Genomic DNA, 11,830 nt, shown 5'->3' on the forward strand with positions numbered 1-11,830 from the left:
TTTTTTAAAAATGATCATAAGGTTTTCATTGGAAAAGGGATTTAGTTCCGCATTATTCTCTGGGATCCGCGCATTTCCATTCGCACCCCAACCACCACCCCATCCCCCAGTGACGTCCGGCCTGCATGCATAATCTTTGTTACTTTTCTTTCTTTTCATATATTTTTTATGCTTTGTGTTTCATGCTTTGGATATGTGATTCCGAAATAAAGGTAAATTGAATTGAATAGAATACACTGTAGGCCTACATACACACAAAAATAAAATTTATCGCACATAATGTTCAAAGTGTATGATTTGTTTCTCTGAATTGACTCACTGAGATCTGAAATGATCAACTCGTACTTGGTAGGTGGAGGCACTCACTGGCATGACACTATAAACCCCTGCAATCTCTGTGAACTATACTGCACAAAAGAATGAGTGAACCAGATTGGCAAGGTGCCATGCACTTTCCTCCATAACCCAACATGAATGCAAATTCAATAGGGCGACCTCTTTTGTGAGTTTAGTATTTCAGTGAGTTCATATAATTACATAACCAACAAACAAGCAAGCGAAAAGCATAAACGAAACATGGCGGGGGAAGTAATTGTTGATGCTTTGCCGTACTACGACCAAGGTTATGATGAACCTGGTGTCAGAGAAGCGGTATGAATAGTGTAAAAGCACTGTATGACTTCTGTATTATATTCAGTATTTGGATTTGACTACCAAATAGCAGATGCTAGGCCGGGCCTTTTCCTGCGAGGCCTAGGCCACTAGGCCTATAACAACTCCCTGCTGGCTGGACTAAACTAAGAAGACTAGGGCTAGGCTAGGCCTAGCTAGCTAGTAGTACTACTACTTACTAGCCTAGGCCTAGCTAGCTAGATGTAGGCTCGTCCTCTAAGTAACGAGACGAGTTGGCCTGGGCTTTACTAAAATGGCCTTAGACTTAGTTTAGACTAATTTAATACGGTCTAAACCTAGGGCTAGGCCTAGGCTAGGTAATGTCATCTTCCTAGCATAACCTTCTAAAAAGACTATAATAACTAGGCTAGCCTAGTAGTAGGCCTACTTACTTACTTTTGTTTGGTCTCTTCAGGGAGTTGTTATAGTGAGGTCTCTTATATTATTATTAGTGTAGTTAAGACATAGTCATTAGGCCTAACTTGCATACCATATCTTTTTAAATGTGCTCCTTGTTTTTGGATTGATTTTTTTTGTTCCTTCTATCCAGGGCGCGGGCTAGGCCTAGCCTAGACTAGGGAGGCCCTAGCAATAGGCCTACGCCTAGCTAGGCGTAGTAGTAGCATACTACACAGGGATTCGGAATGTATCCTCCGAGCAAAAATTTGACCTAAAAATCTGCCCGTGCATTTCTGAAAATAATGTCTGATTTCCGCGCAGATTTGCGGAAAATTAGGCTTTGACCAAATCTTAATATACAGCCCTGTGGTCACTCTTTATTTACAGCAGTGTAGGACTTGTTTCATACTGTATAAAGTTTTTTAAATTGCGCGGATGATACCTCAAAAACTAGCTCATATTTGCGCCGACAGTCGACGGGAAAATACAGGTAGTTGCACATGATCGCAAATTATGCATAATACGTTGGTTATTATAATTAAGATTACGTCAAAGTCTTATTTTTCGGCAAAATCTTCTCAGATTTTGTTCCTCATTTTCCAAAATGCATGGATGGAATCGCTATGCCTATGCCTAAAGTTTTGCGCAGAGGATTTATTCCCCGCACAGGACACGTGCGGCAAACCAGTTTAACCGACTATATCTGTATTGTAGTATGTTTTCAGTCAGTTTGATTCATTGAAAGGACTGTTATTATTAAAATTAAATACCCTAAATACTGATAATTACTTTATTAATAAAGACCAACTAAAAAAAATTACTGGTTTGTCATTCTCTCGCGCATCCATTTTCTCATATTGCAGAGTACACTTCGCCGAAACCCAGTTTTTATGAATATCAAATTTCCAACCAAAAAATGTAACCCTAGTTTGCCGAAAGTTTATTTTACTTCAGTGTATATCCTGTAAAGCACAATTGTTTACACTAAAGCAGTTAAACATCCCTTTATTTTACTTTTTGCCAGCTGGCGTGCTTCATCCTCGAGGCCCCCCCCCCCCCCCCCCCTCAACTTTCCCCCATCAGATATACATGACAGTGAATATTCATTTGACAAACTGTTTTATACTGTAGTACAGTAGGCCTAGTGGCCCAATACAGTTAAACTTAAACTAATTTCACTAACTTTATATTCAAGGCCTATGCACTTGTTGACGAAGAAACTAGACGTTATCGGCCAACAAAAAACTATCTGGAGCACTTGCCTGTTGTTGAACACATGCCCGTCGAGACAGAGGTGATGAAGATTGAATTTGAAAGACTTGCTGCAAGACTACCAATGGAAATGCTTAGCATGAAGAGGTATGTGTATTTAAAGACAATACAGCAGTAGTAATAACATTCTGGTTTGTGCACAACAATGCTGTGTTCTGGGAGAAAAAAAATAAATACACCTGCCAACTCAAAAATGCGCGAGTCTCTCCAAGAGTCTCTTCAAGAGTATCCACTTTTCACGTCTATTTTGTTGTATTATCTCGCGCACCATAGAAATATTTATAAAAGATAAAGATATTTTTTTTTAGATATGAATTACCCCCACCCCCATCCGGCAGGCAAAACGACATCACAGCTTGGAATGAGTGTGTGGATAATTCCATGGCCCAACTGGAGCATCAGTCTGCCAGGTAGGTTTGCCAGTAGTTGTGAGGGTTTACAAAAACATTGGAAACAAAATAAGTATTTACTTTCAAACTGATTTTTTTTTTTTTTTTTCAAGGCAGCAACCCAGTGACGTCTGGTAAGCTGGTGCTAGCAACTGTGTGTGTGTATGTGTAGGAGGTGTGGGTGTGTGCTGGTTCAATTCTATCTGCTGCACTTCTTGTTTTTCAACTGGATGTCTCAAATACAAGTTTTGATAACACTCCGTCTTTCTCATGACACAATTAAATTGTTGGTCTAATATGCTGTATGGCCTATGTGCATATTGGTGTATCCCGCATCAGAAAATAATCCAAATAGAGACATCAATCACTGGGATTCTATTGTCTATTTTATAATGTTTGTGCTAAATTTTTTTTTTTCGTAATTCTTACATAGAATTGCAAACTTGGAATTAATGTCAAGGTATGGAGCAAATGCATGGAAATTACACAATGAGTGAGTATGGAAATTGTTATAATTTTAGATAAAATTTAATTATGTTTTTTTTATTTAATTCAACAATTTTACTCACATTGTTTTCTGTAAATGAAGCGGTTATGTGACCCAGATATTGTCAAAATGTATTGTTGTCTTGTTCACTCTACTGCAGTGCTATGTATATCAGGGGTGGCCCCAGGATTTGCCCAATAGTGGGTCCAATGTTTCCGATGTAAGGACCCAAGTAATAATTTATGTGACCCAGATATTTTTAAATAGTCTTGGCTTGCTTACATAATATACTGCAAAGCTATGTATATTAGGGGAACACCAGGATTTCCTGACAGGTGTCTGATGTCCCCGACTTTGGGGCCCTGAGACAGAGCCTGCCCAGAATCACATCCGACAGTGGGGACACTTTATAGAATGGAAAACATAAAAACAGCACCGTCAAAACAGCATTAACACTTACTACTCAAAACATTTATTAATTTTATACTTAAATAAATAGACAGTAAAAAAAATAGAGAGAAAATAAATAATTTAAAAAAAAATTACAATGCTGATACTTGGTTATGGGTTAAAAATAAAAGTATAAAATGTAAGTTAAGGAAAAGTACTAGGTCTCTGTAAGGAATTAATAAATATCATTAATTGAATATTCACCATCATCAGGTCATGGTATCCACATCCATAATCATCCCGTCTTCAATATTTTTTTAAGGATTTTAGTCAAGGTGTTGGATAGTGCTCAAAAGATACAGCAAGCGTTGAGAAAACGGATACAGGAGATAAATTGGAAAAGAAAAAATGATCAGGTAGGTTTGAAAAATTACATTAACATGGAATAGACCGATTCCGCAAGGTTGGTCACATGACGTATAGTGGGTATAAATTGTAAATAGGCAGCACACGTGATGCTCGGTAATAGGAAAAATAGGTTGGAATGCCAGTAAACTAAAATTGAACTTGAGAATTTTGTCGTAATGCTCCAAAATTATTATAGGCCCCGCATATCTACAGCCTATTTAGGTATGCATGAAAGTCTTCAGCCCCCAAACTGCGATTTTGACACGCTATGATTTCTAGGCTGGTTATGGTTTACAAAGGATCACATAAATTATATACAAAGCACAGCAAACGCTAGAATAAGTAAATGAACACTATTTTGAACAATTGTAGTGCCTTTCCTCGTGAGTTATTGCTCACGTTAATAGTGGACGGTTGTTTTCAAAACCATAAAATTACCTTTTCCTATACTTTTACATTGATCGCACTGTAAATTCTGAATACAATAGTTATACCCACTATATGTCTCATGACCGGATATCAATAACTCGCATCATAAACTTCATCACTGTATTGAAATGTTTTTCACTGGTCATCTTATTCTTTGACGAGGTGACAGATGTCAATCACCTATTTACTTCAGTTTGGTTCCTTTATCGTATTTTGCTCATATATGGCAAATTTGCAATGGTTATCTTCTGGCATATTATCGTTAGAATTTTCATTTCCGGGACTCCCTAGCAAAGTGGTCTTAAACTACTGTTTAGGAAAACTTTGTCTGTTTCAAGAAGTAAATAAAGAATCATACAATACTTTATCAACCTTTGTCAGTAAAATATGTTTTTGACCATAAAGTTGAAAGTCCACAAGTCCAGGTTTCGAAGTGGCTCTGTAGCAATCGTACTTTATAACAGATCACATACACATTTAAGGATACTTTACTGTAAAACCTTGAATTGAAGCCCTGGGCTGCTTTCTTTTCTAGATGGGCTTCTATTCGAGGCTATTTTTGCAAACTGAAAAGGGGGCTTCAATTCGAGATGGGCTTCTCAAGATTAAGCCCATTAGGCTTTTATTTGAGGTTTTACAGTAGTCCTGTGTAAGTATACCCCTGTACATTTTTTAAATGATTGTAAAACATTATTAGTTTTAATCCTTTATCTCTCTTTTCATTTATAGATAGTTGCTGGCAGAGAACTTAGGCAGCTAGAGGAAAGGTAAGATAACAATTTTTTAGTTCAGAAACTAATTAATTAAAATGATAATACTTTATTATAATATTTTATTTGATAGGTCATAAATAATGCCACCAAAATTTTGTATAAGTAAAAACACCACAGGGGACTTTATAAAGCAAGTAATAGACTTTAATCATGATCATGGACTCATTGAGCCCGATCATATAGCAAACATATTTTGAGAAAACGATTCTCATCATCAGTGCGAAAGATGACAAATTTTGCCAAAGTCTATATGACTTTATACACATGTATGTAAATAAGCAAATTAGAAAAGCGACTAATGAAGCAAACCACAAAACGTAGACACCACCCGTCACTGCGGATTGTTATGTAAATTAGTACATAAGCAAACAGCAAGCGTGATATTCAAGTTGTAAATTTGCTTATTAAGGGATGGATTGTTCCAGGTAATTGCAAAGCTTCCTTAACTTTGAGTTTATAAGCTGAATCTGCAGAATCAAGAACGGTGAAACATCTCTCATTAGCAAGATCCCGACAGCGTTCTGAAGCCTGCAAATGTTGAAAAATATGAGAATTCCCATCCCTGAAGTGTTCTTGCACTCATGTTGAAATTCTTCTATTGGTTTCTCCAATATACGTGGAATTACATCCCACACAAGTAAATTTGTATACAACACGAGCACGGAACACTTCGGGAACGGGATCCTTCACTCCTAGAAAATTAGAAATTTTGAACAATTTAAAAGCCAGCTTAATTGCAATTCCATGACAATATTTACTAGTAATTTTGTTAATTCTGCTTTGCGTATTACGTGCAAACTGTAAATATGTCAATTTAAAATAGCAAACATTATTTTTGTTTTTAGGGGTCTCTTTAGAACCAGAACAATGGACATGAGCATCACTTAATTATCTATTAATTTTGTCAACAGTAAGGTTACTAGGGAAACCATTTTTACATAAGATGGTTCTAAGGAACTTCAATATCATTTAGAAAACCTAGCCAAGAATTATTTAACTTATATACTCTATCAATTATTGTGCGAATAAGGCCGTTTTTGTAAGATGACACTGTAAAGCTTAGAAAATTAGTGAGGAGTCCCGTGAAAGTAGGTTTCCTATACACCGATGTTTTCAGAAATGAAACACCATTATCTAGCAAAACTTCTAAAAAAAGTAGTCGTTTATTAATTTCATTTTCCACTGTGAACTTAATTTTCGAGTGCTGTTTGTTAATATAATCAAAAAATTTAGTTTAGTTTAAGAGTTTAGTATACAGAAAATATCATCAACATAACGACGGTAGAACGTAACCAGTGTGTGGGTGAAGTTGGTCAGCCAAGTTTGTTCATGGTGACCCATAAATAAATTCGCCAAAACAGGTGCCAAAGGCGAGCCCATTGAAACCCCATCAATTTGATCATAAATTTCATTGTTGAAAATAAAATTAGTTTTTGCAGTGGCAAATAGGAACAATTCACGTAAATCATTTTTAGTTAATTTCATGTTATAATTTTCATCTTCATCTTTTCATATTTAATTTATTATTAACCACAACATGTAACAATATCGAACATGTTCTTTATCGAGCCAAACGATTATACTCCGATTAATATCTAACCTTGGCCAGGTTTTGAACCGGGGTCTTCAGCACAAGAAAGAGGAACATTACCTCTCGGCGAACTGCTCACTACAGTATTAGTAATTTGCTTATAGAGCAGTGATGGGCCCAAATGATCAGCTAGATAGTTCATTGTTGAATGAATAGGTGGATATGTCATCATATTGTTGTTAAAGTCACTTAAAATGCTTAAAGGTAATTTTTGCATCCTCTGAAAATCTTATAGCTGGATCTCACTTGTTGCCAAGAACTATGAGATTGAGAGAGTGTGCATGGAACTGGAGCAAGAAGTGGAGGAACTGAAGGATAAAGAACGCAAATTACGGGGTAGAGGGCCTGTAACAGAAGAAGTTAATGCCGAATGAAGTTTGGAAAAGATGACCTTACATTTGAGAAAACCAGTCCCTGGCAGCCTACATGTAAATCTGCTGCTCTCTATTGACTAACATTGTTGCAGCTCCAGAGAGTTACACTATCAAAATACATGTATGTTGGACATCATTTTCAATGGCGCCCTCAATTTAACATGAAAGTTTTGAGTGCAGCTTACCTGTATGTTGAACCTCATCGTTGCAGCGTAGAGTACATGAGTTTCAACACCCTTTAGTGTATTTGCTACAGGAAGCAGAGAGAACACAAGCAACGACCCAACTCTTCAGAAATCTTGTTTTAATAAGTATCATAAAATGAACTATGTCATGAGCAACATGATGCAAAATATTAAAAAAGAAATATCTGTAGAATTCTTTTATGCAAATGATTACCACATCCTGTGGCAGTAGATTTGTTAAATATGTAAAATAATGCAACGATTACATTAATTGAAATAAATGTTGATGAATGAATGAAAGGGAGATCTGTATTGTTATAACCCCTTTATATATACAGTTGAATTTGCCTAAGTCGAATCTAAAATGCAATTAAATATTGTTTGACTTAGACAAAATTTGACTTACAGATAGTTAAATAATGTAAAATGACATAAGACTTTAGAAATTAGGCAAGTTTAACTGTATCAGGATTATTAGTGATCATCTTAGTTTTGTTTTTTTTTTTACTTTTGTTGCCTATTTTATTAACTTACAATTACATAAATTATTAGTACAGCAGTAAACAATCACATTACATTATTACAAATACTGTATATATTGACAGTATGTAATGAAACACATTAATCTTATATTTTTATAAAATCTTTATTTTTCCACCAAGATTTTTAGTGATCATCTTATATATTTTTACATTTCATTGGCATGTAAAAATCAAACAAAATTTACAATTTCATAAATTATTAAAACTTATATTACAAATATATATAATTCGGTTTAAACACCATGTTTATTACACTTAAGTGATTGACTCATCAGATTTAAAAATTAATGCCATTGTAAGATACCAAGCTTCCTGAAAAAATACATTTAATTAAGTAATGAATCTAGAAAAAATTGTCCTTCTAATAACAATGCTTTTCCATAGATTTTAAATGTATAGAACATTGTTAGTAAGTCCTGCGTACCAAAGAGGGTGTCTGAAAGAGCGAACGGCACTGTTGAGGGAATAAATCCACGACCATATTCCACCATCCAAGTACCTGCTGACCACTGGACAGAAGTTGCTTCTCCCCAACTATGAAGTAAAGTAGCACCTAAGAAATGATATTATTGTGGTTGTTAATACTGCAATACAAAACACGACAATGAACAAAACAAAAAAATAAAAAGCAAGACAGCTTAGCTAAGTAAAGGCTGGTTTTCACGAGAGCCCTTGTATCCGGATCGGGAGCTAACTGTTATCGCTAACTTTTAGCACCTGCGTGAGAATGCCCAATCGGTTAGCGCTTACCGTTAGCAGTATCCAGATATCACTATCGGTTAGCAAGTTAACCCCTTTATATCATCAACCAATCACACATACGCATCTACAGTTTACAGTTTCTTATTGGCCAGTGATTCGAACATCATATTTTTGGTATCCGGATTGGGATTTTCTCGTATGGACGCACGGCAGCTATCCTGCTAACCGTTAGCAGCTGAGTGAGAACATAGCCTAAGCCTTCGGCCAAGCTGTTATATTTCTTCAAGTTCCATTAGCGGCTGCTTAAATAACCCCGCATTAGAGTTCGGTGGGATACAGTAAGTACTGGCGCTGCACTATGGCTGCTGCAGGTCCCCAGAGGCCCTGCCAAAAAATTCCAAATTCGGAATGACAAAACTGAAATCACAAATTAAAAATTAAAAAAAAAATAAAAATAAAAATTGTTAATACCCAGTATAAATGACCGAAAGGATTTATTTTTTGATAAAAATTTCTTTACAGTATTTGATGTCAAATTGTGAAACGTGATAGGCTTTGCATGACAACTGATTACCGCACAAAATTTACAACACGTAAAATTACGTTGTATAACGATTCTGGCATGATTGTTCCGAAACCACTTCAAACCCACCATAGTTAGCGATGAGGCAGGGGGCCAAGGCCCCCTGTCAGGGTGAGCTGGCCCACCCCTTCGGGGAGAAAAAGCACAATTCGTGGGGGAGAAAAAAATATATGTATTTTCTACAAATTAGACTAAAATTGATTAAAGCCTTTGAAACCTTATAAATTGTCAAAATTATCGGGGCTTCACCCCCTGGACCACTTTCGAAACCTTTCAATCAAAGCTCAACCAGGCCCACTTTGCTTTTGTCAGGGAAATTTTCCCCTGGCATCCCCCCCCCATCTGGCAAATCCTGGTGCCACCCCTGGAATGAGGTAAGAATATTTATGATATGGCACCTCTAGATTGCCGAAAATGGCACTCTCAGACTTATTAAAATTGAATTTTCTTTTTTCCCCACTTTTTTTTTTTCTTTGTTTTTGTAAATTAAAGGGGGACCTGGGCTGCTGGGTCCCTTTGAATCTGCCACTGATCCCTTTGTGTTTTACTTTATTACTACTGCAGGGCTGTAAATAATCATCTATGACATTCAGTTCACCTACCTGGATAATACACTTCACTTTCTGTTGTTCCTTCCTTCCATTGTCGAAATGTCCCAGTCAAAATCGTATCAGAGATATTTGCCCAATATCGCCCTACAGTAGTAAAACAAATGTTACTCAATATTAACATGAATAGTCACGCATACATACAGTATCATGACAGCATTTATATAGCGCCATTTTATTTAGATCAGAGCGTGTACTGGTAAACCGGTACCAGCAACTCTTCTCTGTATACAACAGAGGCGGTACATTATTGAGGCCATGCTGCTTGCAGGAGGCCCTGCCAAAACTTCTTCAATATTAACTGACAACATTTAATTTTTTAAATTTCTATAGGCTAATTTAATTTTTGTTGCACTCTTCTGATACTTGTTGTCACTGATTGTATTTTATTGTATGTGTTACTGGGCTCTGGTTTATAGCGCTTTTGCACTGATCAGATAGATTCCTATTGAGGAATAAGTTTAGAAGATCCAGCGAGGATCAAATGTCCCACAAACCTCTTTGCCGCAATCGCAAATTATGTTGATACAACTTGATACATATTCCATTCAACCTTATTGCATATCTCAGCGTTACAAAAACGTACTTGACAACTACTGTACTGCATAAGCTGGAATCATAAATAAATAAAAATACTGAAAATTATAATTACTGTACCTGAGTGTCCAACAGTATCAACGGCTGTGCCAAAGAACAGGATGTACTCTGTTAAGGATGCATGAAGAAGGCACATGGACCCCATCCATCCTCCAGCATTCACAAATATCCACTGTTCATCTTCCTTGGGCAAGACATGCCCCGGGTATTTCTCTCTAAGTTCTACAGCAACTTGTTGAAAAGCATCGTTGTGGGGAAGGTCTGAATTAAAGATGATATGACAAATGGGTTCAGAGTTCAAAGATGATGATAAATGGGTTCAAAGATGATATACAGTACTCTATCTCAAGCATTATTATTAAACCCATGGATAACCTGATTATAGATGAATTTGGACTAGAACTTGAGGACCTTCTGGTAGTGGACCTAGCCACAGTGACAGAATATGCTGCAGACACACATGAATTAAAAATGTTTGACATATTTACTTTGTTTAATTGGCAGCGAATTGTTGATTAGATTGGTAAAGAAGTTGGCAATTTACAGTAACAGCTTTGATTTTGTCCACAAACCACAATATCATTAATATTCATTATCCAATTTAAATCTGTCCGAAAGGAGATCGGACTAATTCCAGGGGTGGGGAGCGTGTCCAAAACAAATTCTCAGTGGTGGATTCAGGAATTTGAAATACGGGGCCGGGCACAAGGTCTAGAAACCAATATACGTTCCAACATTTTCGATTTGATTAAGAATTTTCAAGCAATCTCCTCAACATCTCCCAAATTTTAACAAAGAACCCCAAAATACTAAAAACAGTAAATAAGTTGCTTTTTTGAATACCATTATTAAACAATTGAGTATTTTTTTGCCAATTTTCCCTTTGTGCATTGACATTAACACAACAACGATGTCGGCGTTACTGACCTGTGAATCAAATGCTATCAATTAAATACATCAAAGAACATTTGGCTTTTTCAACATTTTGGAAGTGAGGGACCTTTCCAAATTCTAAGTTCCATGGGTCAGAGCATATGCCCCAGCCCCACCATTGTTGGTTGAGCCAATGAAGGTAGGCAATTTTGACTATTATTAATTAACAATATGCATATATGGCGCCTATAGATAGCTGGATGACATTATACAACTTAAATCAACAATATAGGCCTAACCTATTTTTATATTATTATTAAAGAGTTCATTGCAGTATCAAATGGTGTTACAGTATCTTTCTTTTAAACAGAAACAAGGCAAATGTTACAAGTCGATTGGTTTGGATGGAGACACATTTCTTTTTATCGTTTCCATACATATATTTGGATCATGTTCATAAATGCTTCAATCAAATTTAGATTTATAAAATAAGCAGGCTTAATTTATCGGATTAGTTTGTCATTAAAGATTTTTTTTTTTTTTTTTTTTTTTTTTG

General features: G+C 36.1%; 2 protein-coding genes across 2 annotated transcripts in view; one reads left to right on the plus strand and one right to left on the minus strand.

Annotated features, from left to right (window-relative positions):
- Nucleotides 1–500: 500 nt before the first annotated feature.
- On the plus strand, nucleotides 501–7,673 carry LOC117119167 (pre-mRNA-splicing factor SPF27-like). The gene is made up of 7 exons (XM_033263985.1): nucleotides 501–651; nucleotides 2,267–2,430; nucleotides 2,652–2,753; nucleotides 3,166–3,225; nucleotides 3,932–4,025; nucleotides 5,176–5,213; nucleotides 7,046–7,673. Exons 1-7 carry the CDS (start codon nucleotides 577–579, stop codon nucleotides 7,182–7,184), a joined length of 672 nt encoding a protein of 223 aa, XP_033119876.1. The 5' UTR covers nucleotides 501–576; the 3' UTR covers nucleotides 7,185–7,673.
- A 194-nt stretch (nucleotides 7,674–7,867) lies between these two features.
- The window catches only part of LOC117119168 (sigma non-opioid intracellular receptor 1-like), a 4,611-nt gene continuing 648 nt past the window's right edge, over nucleotides 7,868–11,830 (minus strand). The window contains exons 2-4 of the mRNA XM_033263986.1: nucleotides 10,462–10,662; nucleotides 9,799–9,891; nucleotides 7,868–8,464 (exon numbers count right to left, since the gene is read on the minus strand). Of these exons, the coding sequence (XP_033119877.1) occupies nucleotides 8,238–8,464; nucleotides 9,799–9,891; nucleotides 10,462–10,662 (521 nt within the window). The 3' untranslated portion in view covers nucleotides 7,868–8,237. The remainder of the gene's footprint in view (nucleotides 8,465–9,798; nucleotides 9,892–10,461; nucleotides 10,663–11,830) is intronic.

Source organism: Anneissia japonica, unplaced genomic scaffold (genome assembly GCF_011630105.1).
Source record: "Anneissia japonica isolate Jap-2015-1 unplaced genomic scaffold, ASM1163010v1 scaffold287863_len737641_cov155, whole genome shotgun sequence".
Lineage (NCBI taxonomy): Eukaryota > Metazoa > Echinodermata > Crinoidea > Comatulida > Comatulidae > Anneissia > Anneissia japonica.

Bases quoted from the DNA above. Each gene is read 5' to 3' on its own strand.
- LOC117119167 (XM_033263985.1), top strand. From the start codon at position 577: ATGGCGGGGGAAGTAATTGTTGATGCTTTGCCGTACTACGACCAAGGT. The intron at 652-2,266 runs GTATGAATAGTG...TTTATATTCAAG, and splicing joins AACCTGGTGTCAGAGAAGCG to GCCTATGCACTTGTTGACGA. The intron at 3,226-3,931 runs GTGAGTATGGAA...TATTTTTTTAAG, and splicing joins GCATGGAAATTACACAATGA to GATTTTAGTCAAGGTGTTGG.